Source organism: Hoplias malabaricus, chromosome 6 (assembly GCF_029633855.1).
Source record: "Hoplias malabaricus isolate fHopMal1 chromosome 6, fHopMal1.hap1, whole genome shotgun sequence".
Lineage (NCBI taxonomy): Eukaryota > Metazoa > Chordata > Actinopteri > Characiformes > Erythrinidae > Hoplias > Hoplias malabaricus.
The window spans coordinates 29,840,326-29,864,218 of NC_089805.1; the positions used below are offsets into that span (position 1 = coordinate 29,840,326).

At 37.5% G+C, this 23,893-nt stretch overlaps 2 protein-coding genes across 6 annotated transcripts; both read right to left on the reverse strand.

Annotated features, from left to right (window-relative positions):
- Positions 1 to 3,802: 3,802 nt before the first annotated feature.
- On the reverse strand, positions 3,803 to 18,323 carry mapk15 (mitogen-activated protein kinase 15). 2 transcript variants are annotated; one of them, XM_066674307.1, is made up of 15 exons: positions 17,819 to 18,323; positions 16,004 to 16,102; positions 15,880 to 15,909; positions 15,471 to 15,561; positions 14,230 to 14,360; positions 13,974 to 14,137; positions 13,732 to 13,871; positions 13,475 to 13,532; positions 13,128 to 13,265; positions 12,821 to 12,926; positions 12,177 to 12,507; positions 11,887 to 12,005; positions 8,908 to 9,060; positions 8,488 to 8,535; positions 7,304 to 7,398 (listed from the first exon to the last, which is right to left on the reverse strand). In XM_066674307.1, exons 1-14 carry the CDS (start codon positions 17,885 to 17,887, stop codon positions 8,518 to 8,520), a joined length of 1,647 nt encoding a protein of 548 aa, XP_066530404.1. In that variant the 5' UTR covers positions 17,888 to 18,323; the 3' UTR covers positions 7,304 to 7,398; positions 8,488 to 8,517. The 2 variants fall into 2 exon arrangements, with proteins under 2 accessions (XP_066530403.1, XP_066530404.1); XM_066674306.1 differs by lacking the exons at positions 7,304 to 7,398; positions 8,488 to 8,535 and adding an exon at positions 3,803 to 5,238.
- A 116-nt stretch (positions 18,324 to 18,439) lies between these two features.
- On the reverse strand, positions 18,440 to 23,815 carry vps28 (VPS28 subunit of ESCRT-I). Of its 4 annotated transcripts, none has more exons than XM_066674587.1 (10): positions 23,767 to 23,815; positions 22,844 to 22,909; positions 22,700 to 22,728; positions 22,573 to 22,610; positions 22,359 to 22,448; positions 22,176 to 22,281; positions 20,193 to 20,294; positions 19,765 to 19,818; positions 19,580 to 19,671; positions 18,440 to 19,431 (listed from the first exon to the last, which is right to left on the reverse strand). In XM_066674587.1, the coding sequence occupies exons 2-10, from the start codon at positions 22,881 to 22,883 to the stop codon at positions 19,311 to 19,313; spliced, it is 672 nt and encodes a 223-aa protein (XP_066530684.1). In that variant the 5' UTR covers positions 22,884 to 22,909; positions 23,767 to 23,815; the 3' UTR covers positions 18,440 to 19,310. The 4 variants fall into 4 exon arrangements, with proteins under 4 accessions (XP_066530684.1, XP_066530683.1, XP_066530686.1 ...); XM_066674586.1 differs by having other exon boundaries at positions 23,704 to 23,796; XM_066674589.1 differs by lacking the exon at positions 23,767 to 23,815 and adding an exon at positions 23,685 to 23,751.
- Positions 23,816 to 23,893: the final 78 nt, after the last annotated feature.

The window sequence follows — 23,893 nt, forward strand, 5'->3', positions numbered from 1 at the left end:
GATGGATGCTCTCATTTGATTGGTTGTCATGTAGGTTATGTTCAAAAACATAGACAGCTAGGGTTAGTTTCCAACCAATACCAAACCACCTCTAACGCCCCCAACTCCAACATCCTAACAACTTGAACGTTAATAATTATCAAAATTATGAAGAACTTGAATTACTGTGTATTTCCAGATTCTGTTTAAAAACAGCTGTGCAGTCTGCCTTCCAAGCATCACAGAAAAACAACTGTAACTCAAATGCTTTTGCCATATGATATGAAAATGCACAAGGTCCTTTCCCATGGGCTTCAGAAAATATCTTTCTTATCTATGCGAAGCATATACAGTGAAATTCTGTAAAAATCATACAGCTGATAGCCAGGAGGCCCCTCTGTTTAATGACAGTGGAATGGTTTAGGCATTATGGGTAAATTTGGAGAAATCCATATCAGTACGTATGTAATATGTGTTTATGAGAAAAGTACACAGTGAAATTCTACCAAAATCATTCAGCTGATAGCCAAGAGGTCCCTCTGTTTAATGACAGTGGAATGGTTTAGGCATTATGGGTAATTTTTGAGAAATCCATATCAGTACGTATGTAATATGTGTTTATGAGAAAAGTACACAGTGAAATTCTACCAAAATCATTCAGCTGATAGCCAAGAGGTCCCTCTGTTTAATGACAGTGGAATGGTTTAGGCATTATGGGTAATTTTTGAGAAATCCATATCAGTACGTATGTAATATGTGTTTATGAGAAAAGTACACAGTGAAATTCTACCAAAATCAAACAGGTAATAGCCTCGAGGTCCCTCTGTTTAATGACAGTACAATGGTTTAGGCATTATGGATAATTTTTGAGAAATCCACATTGGTAATATTCAGTATGTGTTTATGAGAAAAGTACACAGTGAAATTCTACCAAAATCATACAGGTAATAGCCAAGAGGTCCCTCTGTTTAATGACAGTGGAATGGTTTAGGCATTATGGGTAATTTTTGAGAAATCCATGTTAGTAATATTCAGTATGAGTTTATGAGAAAAGTACACAGTGAAATTCTACCAAAACCATACAGCTGATAGCCAAGGGGCCCCTCTGTTTAATGACAGTGGAATGGTTTAGGCATTATGGGTAATTTTTGAGAAAACCATATTGGAATTTATTCAGTATGAGTTTATGAGAAAAGTACACAGTGAAATTCTACCAAAATCATACAGCTGATAGCCAAGAGGCCCCTCTGTTTAATGACAGTGGAATGGTTTAGGCATTATGGGTAATTTTTGAGAAATCCATATCGGTAAGTGTTCAGTATGAGTTTATGAGAAAAGTACACAGTGAAATTACACCAAAATCATACAGCCGATAGCCAGGAGGCCCCTCTGTTTAATGGCAGTGGAATGGTTTAGGCATTAAGGGGTAAATTTGGAGAAATCCATATCAGTACGTATGTAATATGTGTTTATGAGAAAAGTACATAGTGAAATTCTACCAAAATCATACAGCTGATAGCCAAGAGGTCCCTCTGTTTAATGACAGTACAATGGTTTAGGCATTATGGGAAATTTTTGAGAAATCCATATCAGTACGTATGTAATATGTGTTTATGAGAAAAGTACATAGTGAAATTCTACCAAAATCATACAGCTGATAGCCAAGAGGTCCCTCTGTTTAATGACAGTACAATGGTTTAGGCATTATGGGAAATTTTTGAGAAATCCATATCAGTACGTATGTAATATGTGTTTATGAGAAAAGTACACAGTGAAATTCTACCAAAATCAAACAGGTAATAGCCTCGAGGTCCCTCTGTTTAATGACAGTACAATGGTTTAGGCATTATGGGTAATTTTTGAGAAATCCACATTGGTAATATTCAGTATGTGTTTATGAGAAAAGTACACAGTGAAATTCTACCAAAATCATACAGGTAATAGCCAAGAGGTCCCTCTGTTTAATGACAGTGGAATGGTTTAGGCATTATGGGTAATTTTTGAGAAATCCATGTTAGTAATATTCAGTATGAGTTTATGAGAAAAGCACACAGTGAAATTCTACCAAAATCATTCAGCTGATAGCCAAGAGGTCCCTCTGTTTAATGACAGTGGAATGGTTTAGGCATTATGGGCAGTTTTTGAGAAATCCATATTGCTAAGTATTCAGTATAAATCCATGAGAATATTATAGTGAGCTCCCTCTGTTTAATGACAGTAAAATATAATCTGTATTTCTACATGTCCACCAGGATTACTATTCAAAGCCAGTTAAGTGTTTATAGAAAAGTAAAAAAATACGTAAATATATGAAATAATCAAGCATGTTTTGCCTTTTTAAAGTGATTTAAAACGAAATATATTCCTAATGGCTTGTTAATTTTAGTCCATTTTAGCATTGCGTGCATTTATTTATTAACAGAGACATCGCTGCTCAAACGCGGGTTTCAGACTCTCTATCTGTCCCAAAGCGGACGTGGTGTTCTCCGCAATGAAAAACCGCAATGACGCGCCTATACGTGCATTCGGATTTGAAGTGCGGATGGCTTGACCGCCAGTTTCCAAAGTGCGGATAGCTTGACTCCAGTTGTTCTCCGCAATGAAAAACCGCAATGACGCGCCTATACGTGCATTCGGATTTGAAGCGCGGATGGCTTGACCGTCAGTTTCCAAAGTGCGGATAGCTTGACTCCAGTAGTGAGAGCGTACACATATTATAGAAGATGTTATCACCCCCCCCCCACAAACCTTATCAAGGTTATAAATCAAATATAGAACTAATATGAAATTAATCACTTTCCAACGCGTGAAAGTGCAGTGTTTATCTCCCTCCTCGCAGTTCTTTTTTCAACAAACTCAGTGCCCTGGTAATTATATTTCCATTCTGATGTACGCATCTTATGTTGTTCTTTTTTGTTTATTTCTTTTCACGCAGACATTGCTTTCATTCAAAAGACAGATTTTTAGGTACCACTTTAGAATAATTTTGCATTTGTAAATGTTTACACTTAGTTTAACATCTGTTAGTGGTTGTTATTTATGTTGTTAACACAAACTCATTAATAATAATCAGTGATAACACATAGATAGGAATGGCAAGAGTGACCTGTTGTTTGACAAGTATTAAATCCACCTCCATCCACACTGTTGGACCTCGGATCTGGGGTTATCTACCAATAGATTGTCTTTTTAGACATTAATGATAATATGGTGCATTTTAAACCTATGAAATGAATACATTCACATTCTCCGATCTCAGCATATTTACTTTGACATTTTTAGTAAGTTATCTGACACTTTCACTATTTAGCAAACATCAGGTGACCCTTTCTAAGAATGTGTTACAAATGATTAATTACCTTTAAAGAGTTTACAACCTAACAAATAACCATTTAATAAACGTTTTAAACCATTTATAAACTTATTTTGAAGTGGTTCTGATTTTTGACTATAGTTTCTTCTTGTATTTATTTTCCTATAATAGACCCTCCCTCAGAAATCAAACACTTTTTGAGATAGAAAGTCAGATGTGGTTGAAGAACTACTGAATCCATTACTTGTTCTGGGTGTTAAACATGCCACACCGCCTACTACAACTACTTACCTGGGAGAATATTTTAAACACATTTATTTATTTGTTTATCAGTGTACAACAGCATGTGCCTTCCACATTTAACCCCTGTCGCAGTGAAAAAACACATAGAGAGTTTTGTGCTGTCAATCCAACAGTTGAAGACAAGGGGCTTTGTTCAAGACACTTCAGCCATGTTTTTCTGGTCCCAAGCCTGCTTCTGTAACAATTATGACATGGCTTTCCTTGTATCATTTTCAGGAAAAGAAAGAAAGAAAAGAAGATATGTGAGATGTAAGAGCCCATTAAAAGGGCATTTATATTGGTATCTACACATATAATGCATATTTTACATGTCAAGGTGATACAAACATTCAGTTTCACAGAAAACACAACCGATTTGAAACTTAGCCATTCTGGAGAAGTGGGTTTCTGCTGAGATATGACTTCTGTCACTGTTGAGATGTGTAAAAACATGAACAAATTTCCCTTTAATGATAGATATAAGTCTAAATCCAAACTTGGCTTAAGAAAGGGTGGAAATGTGTGACAGAGATAAATGGCTAAAACATTAACACAAATTAAAGAATAATGATGTTTAATGCAACATGCTATCATTAATAATGGTGAAATTGTGAAGCTGGTTCTCTCTGTGTTGGACTGTGTGCTCTGTGAGGCCTGAGAAAGCTTATCAGTGACGCTGAAGAAGCCCACTGAAGTTCAGCAGAACTCTGTCTGGACAGCATTACTTCTTCAAATAATTATTAAAGCCTGTTCTCCTTTAACCTGAAACCTGAGTTTGTGAAATATTTTAAAGAAGGTTATTTTTGTTAATTAGGCAGAGGAAAATAAGTCAGACATTTAAGGCAAAAGGCCTTTGCTACCTGACATGTATCTGGCGTAGTGTCTGATATATTCTCCTTATCATCTGCATCATGGTGCTATTATTTTAATCCTGAAGCGGCAAGTTAAAGATTGGACCCTTAACGTTCCAGAAGTTCTGTAAATTGTTTTAAATATTGTCCACAGTGCACTGGTTAACTTTCCCTTCACACTTACTGAATGCTTAGTCTGTTAATAGAAACATTAACAATGATACCCAGACAGCTTATCAGTAATGTGATGTAGAGACATTAAAAGAGAAGAAAAGAGAAGCAAGACTAATTCAGAATTGTGCAGACACACACAGACATGTACTTTTCTGCATATTGGATTATAACAAGCTGCTTGGATCTATATTTTCTGTACAGTCTTCAAAGAAAATACAAAGTGGAAGCTGGCTTTCGGATTTTTATGACAGTATTTATCTTACTGTGAGGTCCTTCAGCAAATCCATCATGACACTACTATCAAATCAATACATTGGTGACTATTATCAAAACTCCATGTCATGTGCAATCACTCAATATTATGGAGTCCACCTTTTGAGGGTGAAGGTCTTCATGACTGTGTACCTCCACCTCATAAATGTCTTCCTCATCCAACAAAACAAAATTTTATGTATGTTGGCAACTTTTAAGTAGGTTGTCCAGCTCTGTCTTGTTGATGGTCCCATAAGCCTGAGAGTAGCTTCCCAGTTTGGCTCGAGGATCTCCAGCAGCAGAGACATTACAGTTGCTATGGAAGACCTTCTTGCTAAACCTGGCAGGAGGTTTTGCATCCCGTGTCTGTGAGAGTGAACGCTGGTTCTATATTGCCATGAAGACAGAAAAAAAAGAAGAGCACATTAGGAAGGCCAATTTTTACAATACTGTTAAATACTGTTCATAGCCTTTTACCTCATGAACTGACTTTGCATGTTGTTTATTACCTTCAGTTAGTAACAAGACTGCTAATGTGTTTTGTAACGTGTATTGTCTTTAGTATCCTAAAGTTAGTCTACATGGACATCATTGTTATAAGAACTGAATTTTTGGTCATGTCAAACATACATAGAGGCAAACTGAAGCAAGGGATTCTCTGCTGAAGCTACCACACATTACATTCAGAAGGGAGGCAGCCAGTCTCTGTGTAAATGACGTAATGGGGACAAGTAAATTCAAACAAACTGCTGGTTTATGGACACAGATCACAGTGTCACTAATACCCTGTTGTTTGTCTTCAACATGTTTTCATAGGATCCATTTTTAATGAGCCAAAATATAAAACATAAAATAACAGAAATTTTTATGTTGCACGGGTTTTCTCAGACAGCATCACTCAATCAAATTCAATCAATCAAGACAGTAGCCCCTCACAGTATGCTGTTTAACTAGATTAACTCATTTCATTACTTTGGATGATAAAAGGTGCATTCACAAGCTCAATGCAGAAAGTAACAGAGACAGTAAACCAAAGTGTCTCATTGTTTTTAGTATATAATACGGTAAACAATTTCAAACTTAAATTGCTTATATAATGTTAGTGTTAGGCGGCACGGTGGCGCAGCAGGTAGTGTTGCAGTCACACAGCTCCAGGGACCTGGAGGTTGTGGGTTCGATTCCCGCTCCGGGTGACTGTCTGTGAGGAGTTGGTGTGTTCTCCCCGTGTCCACGTGGGCTTCCTCCGGGTGCTCCAGTTTCCTCCCATAGTCCAAAAACACACGTTGGTAGGTGGATTGGCGACTCAAAAGTGTCCGTAGGTGTGAGTGACTGTGTGTGTGTTGTTCTGTGGAGGAGGGCTATCTGTAGGCACCTATCCAGTTCAGGGTCGCGGTGGGTCCAGAGCCTACCTAGAATCATTGGGCGCAAAGCAGGAATACACCCTGGAGGAGGCGCTTGCCCTTCACAGGGCAACACACACAAATCCACCTACCAACATATGTTTTTGGACCGTGGGAGGAAACCCACGCAGACACGGGGAGAACACACCAAACTCCTCACAGACAGTCACCTGGAGCGGGACTCGAACTGTGCTGCCCTGAAACTAAGATGTTTAAGTTTTGTTTATGCTTATGTTTATGTTTTTCGACCTAACATGTGTATCTGACATAGTGTCTGATATACACTCCTGATCATCAGCAGGGTGGTGCTATTATTGTATATCCCCCTGCTTCACAGGATGGAGTTCATTGGATTATAAGCTTCAAACCTTTTACTCCATACAAAGCCTTTACAATTTATTACTGGACGGCAGGAAGTGGACCCAGTTGCAGGGAAAAAAACAGTGAGGAAAAGTAGAAACGTGTAGGACAAAAGAATATAAAGGGGATGCTTGTTTTACGTTAAGAATGGGGTGACAGCAGAGATTGAAGGGCAAACAAAGGTTGGTTACCATGCTAAGAAACTGAAAAGAAACAGCTTCCTTCTAAATAGGAGAGGAAGACCTTTTGATGTTTTCTTTTTAAGGTTTATTTTATGTATTTATTTATATATATTTATTTATTATTTTTTAAAATGATTTATTTCTTTTTGGGAGCTGTGTGCCCCCTTTTTTTACATCTCTTTTCTCCTTGTTTAGGAGCTATTTGTCTTTTTTTTTTTTAACAGCTTTTCTTTTCTCCTTGTTTTGGGAAGTCAATTCTAAACACTGTAGGGAGCACCCCTCTACAAAGGTGTGACAAAGTATTGCTAAAGGTTAATAAATTCAGATAAAAAAAATTCAAGCTTAAAAAAAATTCAATCAATATATTTTGAAGTTGCTCAAATTCGATAGACCAAATTCAGATAATATGAGTTAAAAAATTCAGAGTACACATTCGGGATACAAAGGATGAGCAATCAATTCATTAGGATTTTCTCTTTCACCTTAAATGCTGCACTAGTTGCATTCTGTCACCGCTAGTTGGCGAAATACGAACACAACTTCCATACCGTGGAGAAACTACAGCAGGGGTCGGCAACCTTTACCACTCAAAGAGCCATTTGGACCTGTTTCACACAGTAAAGAAAACACTGGGAGCCACAAAACCCTTTTGAAATTCTAAATGAAATAACACTGCACATAACAGGGTTTTTTGCCTTTGTGCTATGTATAAACAAAGTATACTGTGTTACATTTATGAAATTAATGAACGACTGCAGAGAAAATGAAATAACTTTTCTGCATGCAACAAAACATTTTTAACTAAATAAACAAAACAAACAAAAATGCTGTCCTCTCTATTTTCCGTGCCGTCATCTTTTACTGGCACCATGCAGTCACCTGTCAAAAAGTTCAAGAAACCGCACACTGGCGGGTGTCGCACGTTGGAAGTTGTGACGTGTATTAAGAGAGACAATATATTTTAAATATTAAATATTAAAATATTTTAGAAGTTACAAGATCGCCATAACCTTCATAGAATTACATTTTGAAAATGAACTAAAATAAAATACATTTTAATTAAATAATTAATTATTTTCAAAAGCTGAGCCGCATCAGAGGGATCAAAGAGCCGTGGGTTGCTGACCCCTGAACTACACGTTTAGCTTCCTTCTGCGAATATTATCTCTTTATTTTCAAAGTGTCTCAAAAATCTGAAATACACACACACACACACACACACACACACATATATTTATAATATATATAAATAATGGTTTTGAAACTGTATCTAGCACTATAATGGACTAGATCCCCCTCTCAGGACACACCACGTCCCTTAACTGACAGACGGTGAATGAATGAATGAATGAATGAATGAATGAATGAATATGTATCAAAAGGCATCTGGTGTTTTTTAGACAATGGCGAGAAATCCAAAAGTAAAAGTATGAAAAGTATGAACTGTGTTGAGAATGTTGCTCTATTCCTGCTCCATAGATGGGTAATATTAACTTATTTTTGTTGTTGTAGATTATTTAAGGTGGAACTGATTCTGGATATTTTGGAGAGAGTTAACTGCATGAAAGTAATCAGAGTGAAAGTGCTATAGAACTAGACAACTCGAGTTACAGAATGAGTTTCTGTGATAATTCAAACAGTGAGTAAAACTTACAGACAGGTACAAACAACAGTAGTTTTTTCCTCAAACATACCATGTCTCCCCACAATCGTAAATGGTCCCTTTAAATCGTTAAATAATTCTGTAAGACATGAAACCAGGCACATGCCATTTATCATGTTCTTGATGGCATACAGATACAGATACACCGCACTAGTAACAGATGGCAATGTGACCTCTATTTGATATGTGACACAAATTTGTGGGGTGTGTCAATATGTCAAAGTGTTTTCTCTCTCTCTTGTAGGTGAAAATGGAGAGTAGCTGAAGTAGAACTGATGTCCATACATAAGGATATAGCTGCTGTTATTTTTCGGTAATGGTAAAATGATCCATATATATATAGTAAAGTATGTTTCACTAAATTTACTACAAATTACAATTTATTTTATCTTTACTTATATGAAATATAAGACTGGGATGTATAAAAGAGTGAAACAGGTGGTCAGCTCACCAGGCGAGCAGAGGTGACACACAGACCAGGGGACAGTATGGGCTCCTCTTTGCGGAGTAGAGAATTATTCTGCGGCTGTGAGAGGGTGAGGGAGAAAGAGCGGGTGCGGGCCACAGGAGCCGACTGACCACGCTGCTGAGTCTGCTCTACACTCTAATGACAGAGAGAAAACAAGCAAGAACACATTAAAGCCTAAAAGACCAAGGGCTAGCTCAGCTATATGAAAACTATGTTGGTAAATCTCCAATGTCACAACACTTGGATTACAGCTCTTCAGGAAATTGAATCAGCACATCAAGAAATCTCAAATTTCATGAATGCAACTACAAACCGGATTCCAAAAAAGTTGGGACACTAAACAAATTGTGAATAAAAACTGAATGCAATGATGTGGAGATGGCAAATGTCAATATTTTATTCGTAATAGAACATAGATGACAGATCAAAAGTTTAATCTGAGTAAATGTAACATTTTAAAGGAAAAATATGTTGATTCAAAATTTCACAGTGTCAACAAATCCCTAAAAAAGTTGGAACAAGTAGCAATAAGTGGCTTGAAAAAGGAAATTGAGCATATAACGAACAGCTGGAAGACCAATTAACACTAATTAGGTCAATTGACAACTTGATTGGGTATAAAAAGAGTTTCTCAGAGTGTCAGTGTCTCTCTGAAGCCAAGATGGTAAGAGGATCACCAATTCCACCATTGTGGAGAAAGATAGTGCAGCGATACCACAATGGTGTTACCCAGCGTAAAATAGCAAAGACTTTTAAGTTATCATCATCAACCGTGCATAACATCATCAAAAGTTTCAGAGAATCTGGAACAATTGCTGTGCGTAAGGGTCAAGGCCGTAAAACTCTACTGGATGCTCGTGATCTCCGGGCCCTTAAACTTCACTGCACCTCAAACAGGAATGCCACTGTCAAGGAAATAACAGAATGTGCTCAGGAATACTTCCAGAAAGCATTTTCAGTGAACACAATCCACCGTGCCATCCGCCGTTGCCAGCTGAAACTCTACAGTGCAAAGAGGAAGCCATTTCTAAGCAAGCTCCACAAGCTCAGACGTTTGCACTGGGCCAGGGGTCTTTTAAAATGGAGTGTGGCAAAATGGAAGACTGTTCTGTGGTCAGATGAGTCACGATTTGAAGTTCTTTATGGAACACTGGGACGCCATGTCATCCGGACCAGAGAGGACAAGGATAACCCAAGTTGTTATCAACGCTCCGTTCAGAAGCCTACATCACTGATGGTATGGGGTTGCATGAGTGCTTGTGGAATGGGCAGCTTGCATGTCTGGAAAGGCACCATTAATGCAGAGAACTATGTTCAGGTTCTAGAACAACATATGCTCCCATCTAGACGTCATCTCTTTCAGGGAAGACCCTGCATTTTTCAACAAGATAATGCCAGACCACATTCTGCAGCAATCACAGCATCATGGCTACGTAGGAGAAGGATCCGGGTACTGAAATGGCCAGCCTGCAGTCCAGATCTTTCACCTATAGAGAACATTTGGCGCATCATAAAGAGGAAGGTGCGACAAAGAAGGCCCAAGACGATTGAACAGTTAGAGGCCTGTATTAGACATGAATGGGAGAGCATTCCTATTTCTAAACTTGAGAAACTGCTCTCCTCTGTCCCCAGACGTCTGAGTGTTGTAAGAAGAAGGGGGGATGCCACACAGTGGTAAAAAATGGCCTTGTCCCAACTTGGGATTTGTTGACACCATGAAATTTTGAAACAACATATTTTTCCCTTAAAATGATACATTCTCTCAGTTTAAACTGTTTATCTGTGATTTGTGTTCTATTCTGAATAAAATATTAGATGTTGGCACCTCCACATCATTGCATTCAGTTTTTATTCACAATTTGTTTAGTGTCCCAACTTTTTTGGAATCCGGTTTGTATTATGCAAAATGCATGCACCACAGCAATGCAATTATTATGGTACAATTCATAAAAATTTTATATTAATTATTTAAATGGGACCAGTAATAAAACACAAATATTTAAAAACTTACCAAGCTTGTTTGGTTTACAATTGGGGTATTCCCACAATATTTTACATGTTTGATATCATAAATATCATTGCAGTCCAAAGAAAAACACATCTCAATTTTTGTCCGTTGGCTTTCCATTTAAAGTTAGAAAGGTTTTTTTTCTTTTCCTAAAAAGTTTCTATTTTGGAAATAGATGTTTTTCTTTGGACAGCAACACTATTTAACATTTGAATCAATATTAATATTATATTGTAGAATATTTCAAATAATCATTTCAAGTAAACCGATGACAACTTTCTCATGACAATACATTTAGAAGGGTTTTTTTTTTTTTTATTGATATGTGCAGTACGGTGGTGAAATAGCGTCACTGTCACATAGCTCCAGGGTCTTGGGGTTGTGGGTTCAAACTCTGACACCATCTGACACCACCTGAGTCTCCCCGTATTAGTTTGGGCTTCGTCCGAGTGCTCCAGTTTACTCCCACAGTCCAAAATCACATACTGCTACCTGGCTTGGCTACTCAAAAAAAAAGTGTCCATAGTTGTGAGTGAATATGTTGGTGTGTGATGCCCTGTGATGGAATGGTGCACCTTCTAAGGCATGTTTCTGCCTTGTGTTCGATGATTCAGTGTAGGCAATGGAATCATCTTTGAATGGCCAATCCACCAATCAGTGTGGAATGTGGGGGGTGGGGGGGGTGACTTGAGGCAGGGCTCATACCCACAACCCCAAGACCTTGGAGGTATGTGGCAGCAACACTAACTGCATATGAATTAAAGCAGTAAAAAATATATCAGCGAATTAAACTGAATTACATTCTTCACATTAATTTTAATTCTTCAGTGTTTGATCGTATTCTCAGGGTCTGATGAGTAACCCAATTGATACAGTGCAGTTAAAATGCTATGCAGATAGAAAGATAAATCTTTGGTGTGAAATAAGTCAAATGACATGGTTTTGGGCCTCACCTTTTTAAAGTTCTCTGTAGGCAAGATGCTACTACTGTCATGGTTCATCTTTCTGTTAAATCGCTGTTGTGGATGATGAGGGAAAACTGAGGGATTATCAGATGGTTTGAATGTGGTATCTGGTAAAATGACAACAGTAGAACGTACACAATGCTTAATAGTAGTATTTGGTTTTATTCACTGTTGACTTATCATTTTGAGGTTGATATACTGTGTGTGAATGTGTTGTAAAAAAGGATTTCAGTTTGACTTACATACTACAGACAAAGTTTATTTAAGATAGGACTCACTGGACACGTGTGTGATGGGGTTGTACGATATCTTAGCCATGCTGGGGCTGATGGCTGGACTGCTTCTCTCAATGGCAGGTTGGGGTTTCTCTTGTGTGGGAGCAGGCTTGGCAACAACTGGTTGAGTTACAGGGTGGTCCATCTTGTTATAGACTGATATCTTTTCATCTCCTCTGCCCTTCTCTGACTCTTCCCTTTTACACTCTTTGTCTTTTCCATTGACCTTTTCCATCTTGTCATTCTCGCTTTCTACCCTAATTTTCTCGTCATCTTGCTGGTTTTGATGAGCCCTTCTTTCCGCTTGCCGAGTTTCTCTCTTCTCCAGAATCATCTGTTGACAAGAACATTAAGATAACGTGATGAAATCTTATTCTGGAGGCATACAACTGTGAGTGAGTCATATCTTCTACACAGTAGCATTGATAATTTATTGATAATAAAATATGCTTCCAGGTATACAGTCCACTTAATTGTGTGAAATAAACTTGGCTAAAATGTTACCCATTATAATCTGACATGACGAAAAAGTTTGATACAGCACACTAATCACATGACTGATTTCACATGAATGGTTAAGAAAGCCCTACTAAGAGTATAAAATGCAAACAAATCAGAACATGTAGGACTAACTGTAGTCACTTCACCTCATAGAGTTTGTTTCTGTACTGAGCAACAGAGAGCTGGACATCATCATCCACAGGGAGAATAACATCATAGCCCAGAATAGGTTCTCTGGCTGGATTGTGAAACCTAACGTGGAATAGCAGGAAATGTCATAAGATTCATTAGTGTTTCTCATTTCATGGAACCATCTAATAATAGAACAGGTTTATTGTAACTAGTTAGCACTTAATCAAAGCCATATAATAAAAAGACTTATGGTGTTTAAGCAAAATCTTCAAGATTATATGCAGTGTGGAAACTGTGTGTAGGGAAAAAGATTCCATTTACTTGGCCACATAAGGGTGCTGGAGGGCCTGCTCTGCTGTTAGCCTTTTATCTGGATTGAAGACTAGAAACCGCTGTAGCAGATCAAGAGCATCAGGTGGCACTGATGGCTGTAGTAAGTCACCTAACAAAGCCTGTGGCCTTAAAACACAGATTGAAAAAAAAAACTTCAATAATGCCTATGTTAGCTGAGCCACCCAGATATGAGCTACATCATGATGGCTTAATTTTAAAAAAGAGAAACAATAATAAAGAAACCAACACAGTACAACTACATGACTAATAGAAAACACATGCAACTAGTCACCTGCCACTGAGTCATCACTCAGTTTTATAATTTGCATAAATACCTAAGGAGCATCCTCTGGAAAACCGATGCTCCATACTCTGACCTGATGGCAAGCACATCTGAAATAAAAAAGAGATGTGTAAAGAGATCATGTCATCTGTGTGTACTTGGTTTAGACACTCAGGCATACACGCAAAATGTTTGCTTTTCCAGGAAAACTGGCATTCATCTTATGGTGATTACACAGAGTTTTGTCTTTGCTGATTTATAAGATAACTACAAATGTAATAAAAACAAAACTTCTGAGCAAGAGCTCACCCTCTGGTGTAGGGTGTGGAATGGCACTCATGATCTTCTCTATCTGATTGATGGTGGAGGTTCCAGGGAAGAGTGGCTTGCCAAGTAACATCTCCCCCAAAATGCAGCCCACGCTCCACATGTCCACCCCTTTTGTGTACCTTTACAATATGCATCACAACAAATTATTTCCTACACTGATAAGTTAAATTCTCTGGAAAATCTGGTCATATTCATATAGTAGGAAAATGGTAGAAAGATACCCAGTAGACCCAAGAAGAATTTCAGGAGCTCGGTACCACCGTGTTGCAACATATTCTGTAAGAGCAGGGTTCCCAGCATCTTCTTGCATCTGATAGAGGGAGCGTGCCAAGCCAAAGTCACACAATTTGACAAAGCAGTCTGAGTCTAGCAGCATATTGGATGGCTATAGAAAGGAAAATAGGAAGTATGTCATTTTTTGTAACTTGTTTGGAAACCCAGAGTTACATCACTTAAAATACATGCATAAAAACATACCTTCAGGTCTCTGTGGATAACATTTCCTGAGTGTAGATATTTGGTGGCTTTGAGAAGCTGGTACATTATATAGCGTTTATGAATGTCCTTCAAGAGACTGCCTTTTTTTATTACTGCATGCAGGTCAGTATCTGGAAATATAAAAATTCTTAAACCATAGTCTCACTTAGTTGATAACTATCCATGTCCAAATGAAGTTCTAAAAAATTCCATAAAGTACAAGGTTAAAAGAATTCAAAGGCATAGAATATTAAAGGCATTAAATGAATGAGGGCGGCACGGTGGTGCAGCAGGTAGTGGCGCAGTCACACAACTCCAGGGACCTGGAGGTTGTGGGTTTGAGTCCCGCTCTGGGTGACTGTGTGTGAAAGGTTTGGTGTGTTCTCCCCGTGTCACCCGCATGGGTTTGCTCCGGTTTCCTCCCACAGTCCAAAAATACACATTGGTAGGTGGATTGGCAACTCAAAAGTGTCCGTGTGTGTGTTGCGCTGTGAAAGACTGGTGCCCCCTCCAGGGTGTATTCCCACCTTGTGCCCAATGATTCCAGGTAGGCTCTGGACCCACCGTGACCCTGAACTGGATAAGCGGTTACAGATAATGAATGACTGAATTAATTAAACCATTTTAAAACCATTTGATAATTGGTAAATGTACATAGTCCTGTTCCAGATTACAGGTTTGAAATAATGGTCGAAAATCTTAAAAGTTGGAAAAAAAGAGAACAAATAACAAAACTACATTTAAATTAATATGGTGCACTCACATATGGCGATATGCTGAATATATCTCAGATTTCTATACTGATAGCAAATTAAATTGAGTGTACAGAAAACTATTTTCCAGCAATTCCCAACTTATGAACTGTATAGCTAAACACATACAGTGCATACCATCTATACCCTCTTCAGCTGTAGACTGACCCAATTTTCAGTGAAAACCATCTAAAATCTTTGACACACAGACATCATCAAGGTGCTTGTAATGTTTTGCATTTGTCTACATCCTCCACTGCATTGTGTGGCAAACAATTAGCCATTTTTTCTTTATGTGGAAAACTGTGACACATCTAAACATTATTATTATGCAGGGTTAGGGTTAGGTTATTACATAACCACCACACTACTTCTCATATCAATTTAGAGCAGCCTTGTAATAATAATGCCATAAAAGGAAAGAGCCAAAAAGCTAGAGAAGAAACCAGCTGCAATCAAAAAGAGAAGGTAGCAGTAACAAAGCCTTACCCATGTACTCAAAGACCAAGTAAATGTCTTTGTCATTCTGGGCTCGGATAACATTCAGCAGTTTGATTATATTTGTATGATTCCCAAACTCCTAAAGTAAAACAAACAGGCCAAATTTAAAAGTCGTGACAGTGAAATATTGAATAAAACTGAAGATAATGATTCAGAGGGCAGTATCAGTAATTTTGTTCAAAACGAAAAGAACAATAACAACACACAGAACAAAAAGATTGAATCTCATATGAATCAAATCGAAAGTAAAGGTGCTGTAATGACATGGATACATCAATAACATTTCCTGGAGATGGGAAACCATCTAGAGTTTACAATAAATCATGCAGCCACATTAAGAATATCAATAACTATCAGTGGATTGATGAAATAAAGAGCAGTGTGTGTGAGTCCTTACCTGAAGAAACATGATTTCTCTGAATGTTCTCTGAACAAAAATGCAAAATTATCAATCAGTAACTGGGAAATGTAAATGCATCAACACTGCATATTGTTGTAGGATTACTGTAACTTTCTCTTACTTGAGCATCGGTTCGATTTCTGAAAGCATCAAATATTTTTTTCACAGCCACCGTCTCTCCTGTTTTTCTATCCACTGCCTTCCACACAATTCCATAAGCCTGTTATGAAAGAAATATAATTAATGATAGATTATTGTAAAGATGTCAGAAACTACAACCATGTAATAAAAAAAGAGATTATTCAAATTAAAACTCATATCAATACTTCCATTAATTTTTTTCATTTAAATCTGCTCTACATGACATTTGTTTCCATACATCATAAGCCGAAGCTTAAAAACAAAAGCATTTGCTCTACAAACTACAAAATCTTAAAGGCACATCATTCTTTGTTTTTATAGTCTTGTCCTTCAGGCCCTAAGTGAGGTTCCTGTCTAATTTACAGCTACTGCTCACTATGAAATCTGTGTTTGTTTTCATAACAGTGTCTTTATCACATGACCATTCAAAGCACAGCATGGAAAGTACCTAAGAAGAAAATGCCTCTATTAAGAGGCCTGATATGAATTCTTCTTATTACTGTTTCATTTCTAGATATAGTCCAGCCAGTGCTCCCAATAACTCTTGTCCTTTACACTGTGGAATCACATGAAAGAGGAGCCATGGCTCCTCCTGGTCCCTAAGGTACTGTCACATGCTGATCTATGCACAGCACTTGTCAGCAGGCTTGCCACCTGACAGCACACAAATCATGTAATGTGAATCAGAAGAAATTGAAAGATACCACAATGCTGATATATATCTATATCTATCTATCTATCTATATATATATATATATATATATATATATATATATATATATATTTGTACTGGTGTAAATGTTTCACATGAAACTTCTTTGTACTGCTTAACAACCAACCCTATGGGTTTTTAAATTATGTTATTATGGTTTAATAATATATTATGGTTAATAATGGGGTCAAAAATAAATTGAATTAATAACAAGGTATGCTATTAATGATGATGAAAAAGACTATCTGAACCTGAGAGAGGGTCCATTTGATCAGCTGCACTCACCACATAGGTGCACTATTTTTGGCTATACAATTACAGACAGGAGTCCATCTGTCATTTTAGCCCAATATTACCCTGTTTTTCAATTATCTGGAACCCCAAGACCACCAAAGAGCATTCTCAGCAATGCAGTGACCCTGACACGGTTGTGGTGTGTTAGTTTATGTGTTGTTCTGGTATATGTTGATCAGCAGTACTGCTGGATGTTCACCGTTATCACTGTTAACACTTTAAGACACACCTGTCCTGTTGGTCTACTTTGTAGATGTAAAGTCAGAAACAGTAGATCATCTGATGTTGCAGAGTTTGTGTTGGGCAATCTATATTCTTCTATCAGTGGTCATATGACACTGCCCCAGCGCACTGTTAGCTGAATTGTGTGCGTTGGACTATTCTTAGTCCAGCAATCACATTGAGAAGTTTAAAATCTCCAGCAGCACTGCTGTGTCTGATCCACTAGACCCAGCACAACACACACTAATGCATCACCCCCACCTCAGAGTCACTGCAGTACTGAAAACTAACCACCACCATACAACTTTAATTAAGCTGGCAAACCCAGTGTGTAGAGTAACAGATGGACTACAGTCAGTAATTGTACAACTACAAAGTCCAAGTGGAGCTGATAAAATTTCTCAGTGATCTTTTAAATGACGTCTTTTACAGACACATATTACCAAACCAAACTCACAAATACACTAATAAAACTGTTTAACTTCACAAAAATAAATAAATAAATAAATAAATAAATAATAAAAATAAGAATAAAGAGAAAAAAGAAAAAAAAAAAAGTTAACTCACCCCTTTTCCGAGTCTCCTTTTAATGTCATACTTCAGGGTGATGTGCTCCTCTAACTCCGTAAGGTTCATGTTTTTCTTCGCGTCTGGATTATACTGTGTGAAAGTGTGACTTTTTGGACATGCCAAAAAGTATTTAAAGCAAATAGTCGTTGTAACCTTAGCTACACGTTCTAGATGAAAATAATAAAAAATAGCTACTGTAAAACCGAAAAACAATCTTTGTAGACTCTCCTCTGAGTAAGTTTGAGCACACAGCTGGAAAGAGGACTGAACACAGCTTCACCTCTACAAGCTCACCAGTGTTGATTAGCAGTTAGCTAGCTGATACGTGTATCGCAGACCACAAATACAAGTTTATGTTTAAGAGTCAATATTGCTGCCCGCTTTTAGAGACATTCAGGCGATAACTTCATTTCTCAGACAGACATTAAGCCGCAAAAACCGGTGTAAAATGTCTTCCACACAAGCAGCAGCAGCAGAACAGCGTAGTGCAAAGTCTCGCAGCACTTCGTTTTGTAAGTTTCCATGGAGACGCCACCAGACAGCGCCATTTAAAGGAGCCACGGCGTAGTTTTTAAATGCTTTTATTATTTCTAAAAGATTTACATGCTTTATTTCAAAACGCGTTTTCCAACAGTGGGAAATTTTATTTAATAAATATTATAAAGAGACTACTCTTACAACAAAGTACAACTATATCTGGCAAGTCAAAGAGATATTAACGTTAAACTGTAAATAATCCGTGTTATCATTAGCAATTTATTGAAATTGATTTACAATACAACAAAAGAAACAGATTAGCTAACTCTGATAAGAAAAAATCACCTAAGACATATGGATTATATAATATATATATATTTTACAAAATATTTCCTTCAACAGGGGTTCACGCCTATTAATGGAAGGGACAGGCAAATTACAGTGCTTTAAATGCTTTTCTGCAGCTTACATGAAACCCACAAACAATGTTCACTAAGCATTAGCCTTTCCTCCATAATCCAAGACCCTGCTGTGCATGCCATAACATGTCAGAAACAATTATAACAGATGAATTGAATTAGAGGTGTCCTTTAAATATAGCTCTGAAATGAAGTAAATATTTCACAGCTGCATGTCCTATATTCCAGAGGCAATCCTATTAAAGTCATAAGATGAGGGTTGATTCTATGGCATTTGTAACCACCCTTCCCTCACTCAAGCAGACTTCTATTTAGTGGATACAGACAGATATAAGAAGGGTCACGCTATAATAATCTTAAATTATAGTTAAAGCTAACTAAATAAGAGGTCAATAGCAATGTCAGTAAACAGAGATTTTCCACACTAAATCCCAGACAGATCTTAAAGAGTATCATCATCAGATTTTCAAACATTGGAGTTCTGGGCTGAAGAATAGGCTTCCAGTAGAGACAAAAATATCAGGGACTGGATGACAGAGGGCAAGTAGGATAGAGTGAAATAGAAACAGTTCTGGTTCTGATGGTGTCATCATTTAGGAGGAGTGTAAGAATCGATTGAAGGCATTGTAGGCAGACTCCAGGTCAAACAGCATCTGTCGAACCTGAGAGTCATCTAGTTCATCAGCGGCAGACATGCTGCTCAGAGTGGTCAACCTGAAAATGGATACAAACAAAGAGGAAAATGTATAAAAAGAATATTTTTCTCATTTATTTCATAAATATATTTTTCAGATTGAGTTCAGACTGAAATGCATGTAAAACAAAAGGATAAAGAAAATATACAGGACAAATCCATCCTTACCAGAGGCTAACTTTGTCTTTGGCCTCTGAATCTGGCGGCATATTGCTCATCCTGTTCATGGTCTCCATCAGCTCTCTAAGGTCTGGCTGGATCTGAAATAGAGCCATGAGAATAATCAAGTATTTACATGCTGACAAATATTAAATTAATTATCGAATGGATATTTTTGCAAAATATGCCAATACCTCATCCATAGCTCGAATTTCCAGTCTCAGTTTATCCATCACTGTGATGAAGAGCTTGAAAAACAAAAACGACAGAATGATTAACAGCGCAGTGTATGACACTAACTATGACCTAAATAGAGCTAATTATTAACATGATTTTATTTTCCTCTGGCACTTCAAAAGCAAATCGAAACAGAAAGCCATGTACATTAAATATCTTAAGGGCGCCACAGTCTTGTGTGTTAAATTACATTTTGAAAAGTCTTCTAGTAACAAGAAGCAATGTAACAAATTGCATGGATCAGTTGGGAGGGGATTAAAAAAAAAACACATCAAAGTAATGGAACTGCTGGAACCACTTGCCAGCATTCAATCTGTGGCATTCTTCCAAGCAGAATTATTGACTGAATGATAACGCCAAATCCCCAATAAGTTAAGATACCTACAGACACGATATCTGCAATGCAGCGATTCAGATTGCCTTTGTCATCCTTTATTGTAATTGGGCGGTCTTCTTTGATTCTCTCCATTGCTAGTGGACAGTCAAGCTGTTAAATAAGAAAGAAGAGGAACATATTTTGGTTATTTAAAAAACCACTGAGGCAGTTTCTCCTTTGTATCTAAATTCATTTTCAGTTACTAGGTCATATTCAGAACCAGGTGTAACCACATCCCTTACGCAATGTTATTGATCACAATCAGATCACTCATATTACATAGCAAACACAACTGTAAATAAACTTTCCACATACAGGTATAAAAAAATGGAACAGTCTGCCAAGTACTGACTCACACGTGAGATAATCTACAAACACCAGACGTGAAACAAAATCATGGGCCTTGCTCCTGCATGCCCAGCTGAAAAAAATCCAAACCAAGCTTTTATATATTAGTCAAACTGGATATACCTATTAAAGCAAAAATGTAAATGGAATTTGGAAGAAGTGCAAATGTCAATTCTATAAAGGTAAGACAGTATTCATTCATTCATCCATCATGTGTAACACTTATCCAGTTCAGGGTACTGGTGGGTCTGGAGCCTACCAGGAATCACTGGGAATCCAGTCCTTCTCAGAGCAACACACATTTGTAGGATAGTATATGTTCGTGGTTCTCAAACTTTTTAGACCAAGTATCACCTTTTATCAAATCAAAGCCTCCTAGTACCAACTATCTACTACCACTTTTAATTTGCATGCATTACACAAAGTTGTTCTAAAACAATTACTAAAAAACATAGAGCATTATGCTCAACCTGAATGTTTTATACACAATTATACATTTATGAATGTACAGAATTTGGGGGAAATAAGCATTTTGAAAGAAATAAAAACAATTTAATATGTTCTTTAACAGACTATAGGTGAAAACAGCACGGCATTTGGAGCAGGTGCTCCCAGCACTTATATCAGTGGGTGAAGGAGGCGCGGCACTGTTAAACAGTGTTTAGGACTCTAATGATGTGAAGATTGGCCACGTCATTTTCCTTCAGCTAAGTGTTCTCTCTGTTTATGCCTCTAGAGTTAATCCTTCTGAGCTTAGGAGTATTTTGTGGGGTGGGTCTCTGTTCTTCCCATTTCCACTTTGCCAGTTTTGCAGTAAAATCTGAATTACTCACGTCTGTCTCTAGCTTTTGCTTACATTTAGTAAGAAGCTGAAACTGGGGCTTCTTTACATGGAATTTGCAAAATACTGGGAGATCACATTCCCTCAATATCTTTGTAGCCCATTCTGTATTTTTTTTTTAAACAGAAACTAAGCTTTATTATAAGAACCATGAAATATAATGTAGTTTACACATGAACAGTTTTCATTTTCAGATTTTCAGTTATTAATTAACTGAGTAGTAATTTTTACGAGGTCACCTGGCATACCATTGCTGCTTCAAAGACCACTAGGGCTATGCGTACTGCAGTTTGAGAACCACTGGTATATGCAATGCAAATTAACACTGGTTGGTAAATCTACTTTGACATATATTTAACAGAAATGCTGTACATTACATTTAACGTTTGTAATTGATGCCTGTAATATGGTCCGAATAAATTAGGCACAAGTAAAATTTAAATGTGACAAAACTCATACTATCACTTTATTATTGGCTGCCTTTTACACTTTTCTCTAAAATGTGTCTTTATTTTGATGAACAAGGTCTGATTTTACCTTCCCACTTAAACAGCACATCAACACCACTGACGTTTGTGTTTAAGTCCTTCTGTGCTTCAGAGTAAGGTGTAAATAAACTTAAGAATTATGACTTTAACAAATAACATTTCTACCTGGACACTTATTGCAATTATTTACTACTGTTATATTACAGCTGTGAACCATGTTATAACAAGATAGAAAATGAATACTTTCAAGAACATAAAAAAATGTAACATGAGTTAGTGGCTTTGATGTGCCATGAATCTAAAAACACAACCTACCCTGTACTTCCTACAAAAGTCATCAATGGAGCCAACATCTGATGCTTGGACCTGTCTGAAAGCAGCCTTGTACTGGACAAGCAATCTCGAGCAGGCACCTGTGTATCTGAAAGATTGAGACATTCAGTTAGAAGAATTTCTTACTTTGTTGTGATCTGACATTAAATGCAAGGAAATACTTACTCATTGGGTGTTACACAGTCCTTAATGTAAGCTTTCTCTAAGGCTTGGAGAGTTTTTACTACGGCAAACAGTTCTGCCATGTTGTCATACCTTTAAACATAGCCAACATAAGACAAATTACAACCTAGATACAAATTTAAGACATGAAGTGACAACAGAATATTAGTTTTATAAATCTATAACAGACAACATAAAGACAAGGGGTGCTACTTACTTTTCTCTTTCTCTTGCATTTTTATACAGCTTCACCTCCTGCAAAACAAAAAGAACAAATGAAAAAAAAAAAATGCAACCCAAAAATGTAATCACTTAGTTAGTAACTCTTATAGATTGATTCTTACCTCATATAATTCTGGCTTATTGGCTGGAGCTTCATATTGTTGTAATAAGGGGAAAAAAGACAAAGCAAAGAGAGAAAATAAGGGAGAGGAACATGAGCACAATAAGCTGACTCATGCTTTTAGATATTACGTAAAATGACTTACCCCCTCCCATCCCTCCTGAAGCAGGTATTCCATGGAACATGGTACAAATACCAAATTTATCCGCACCTACAGAGAATAACAAAGCATTTACAAAGCGATTACGAATAGGTTTGGACTTCACAGCCAAGAGCTGATCAGTAAAACTGAATGAAAATATAATCAACATTTGACAAAACGTTAAGGGACTTTCCACAAATTTGTTGTTGCCTCATTCAAGATTGAGACCCTATTTAATACTCGTGTACACCACTTCAGCATTCTCTTTAGTGCTGTAACACACGGTTTGGGACGGGGCATAAAAGACTCTCAAACTCTTTTGTGGTCCCTACTGAGTGTAACAGATAGGCCATTAAAAGGCTTGTATACACCCTAACTGCGCGTTAAACGTAAGACGCAGAGAAAAGGTTGAATACAAATGTCGTTATATATGACACAAATCGTTATTTTGCTGCAGATACCACTATTTTGTTTACATACTAAGTGCCCTACATAGAGGGAGGGAATTTTTCCGGGAATTCCTTAGCACTACATTATCTCAGGAGCGTTTCAGGAAACAGTAACACGGAGTACGGAAATGCACAGGGATGACAAGGATAAGAGGAAAACAAGCAGATAATAGCAATTTCTTCTTGGTATAAACATACATATATACCCGATGTGAAATGTGCCAGGTTTATCTGAGTGAAATTAATAAACCAGTCTCAGAAACGATAGCAGCAGGAACTAGCACAGCCACTAGCTTCTCACAGCTCCGTGTGACTCCAACTCAGATTCATAGCTTACAGATGATTTACATTCGGTTACCAACAGCTATTTCGATGCTTAACTGTCTACACAGTACCATAAAACTACAGTCCGACCTTTAAGACTGAGATTATTCGGATGGAACCACGAACAAAGCCAAAGACAGCGCAGCTCCTCACCCCAACTTTGTTTACGTCAGTGTCCGTCGCCGACTCTTACGTCAAACCCAGTCACTTGAAAAGGGGGCCGTGTTCTGGGTTGCCATGTCCCTATAATTCAGACTATAGTACAGTACTTATTTAAAGG

Coding starts and splice junctions, on each gene's coding strand:
- mapk15 (XM_066674306.1), bottom strand. CDS start 17,887: ATGAACCTTACGGAGTTAGAGGAGCACATCACCCTGAAGTATGACATT. Junction 9,061..11,886: donor CTACAGAGAACTTTAAAAAG/GTGAGGCCCAAA, acceptor CTCTGTCATTAG/AGTGTAGAGCAGACTCAGCA. Junction 5,239..8,907: donor GTGTCACCTCTGCTCGCCTG/GTGAGCTGACCA, acceptor ATGGCAATATAG/AACCAGCGTTCACTCTCACA.
- vps28 (XM_066674587.1), bottom strand. CDS start 22,883: ATGTTCCATGGAATACCTGCTTCAGGAGGGATGGGAGGGG. Junction 22,729..22,843: donor TTCAGGAGGGATGGGAGGGG/GTAAGTCATTTT, acceptor AACAATATGAAG/CTCCAGCCAATAAGCCAGAA. Junction 19,672..19,764: donor AAATTCGAGCTATGGATGAG/GTATTGGCATAT, acceptor GCTCTATTTCAG/ATCCAGCCAGACCTTAGAGA.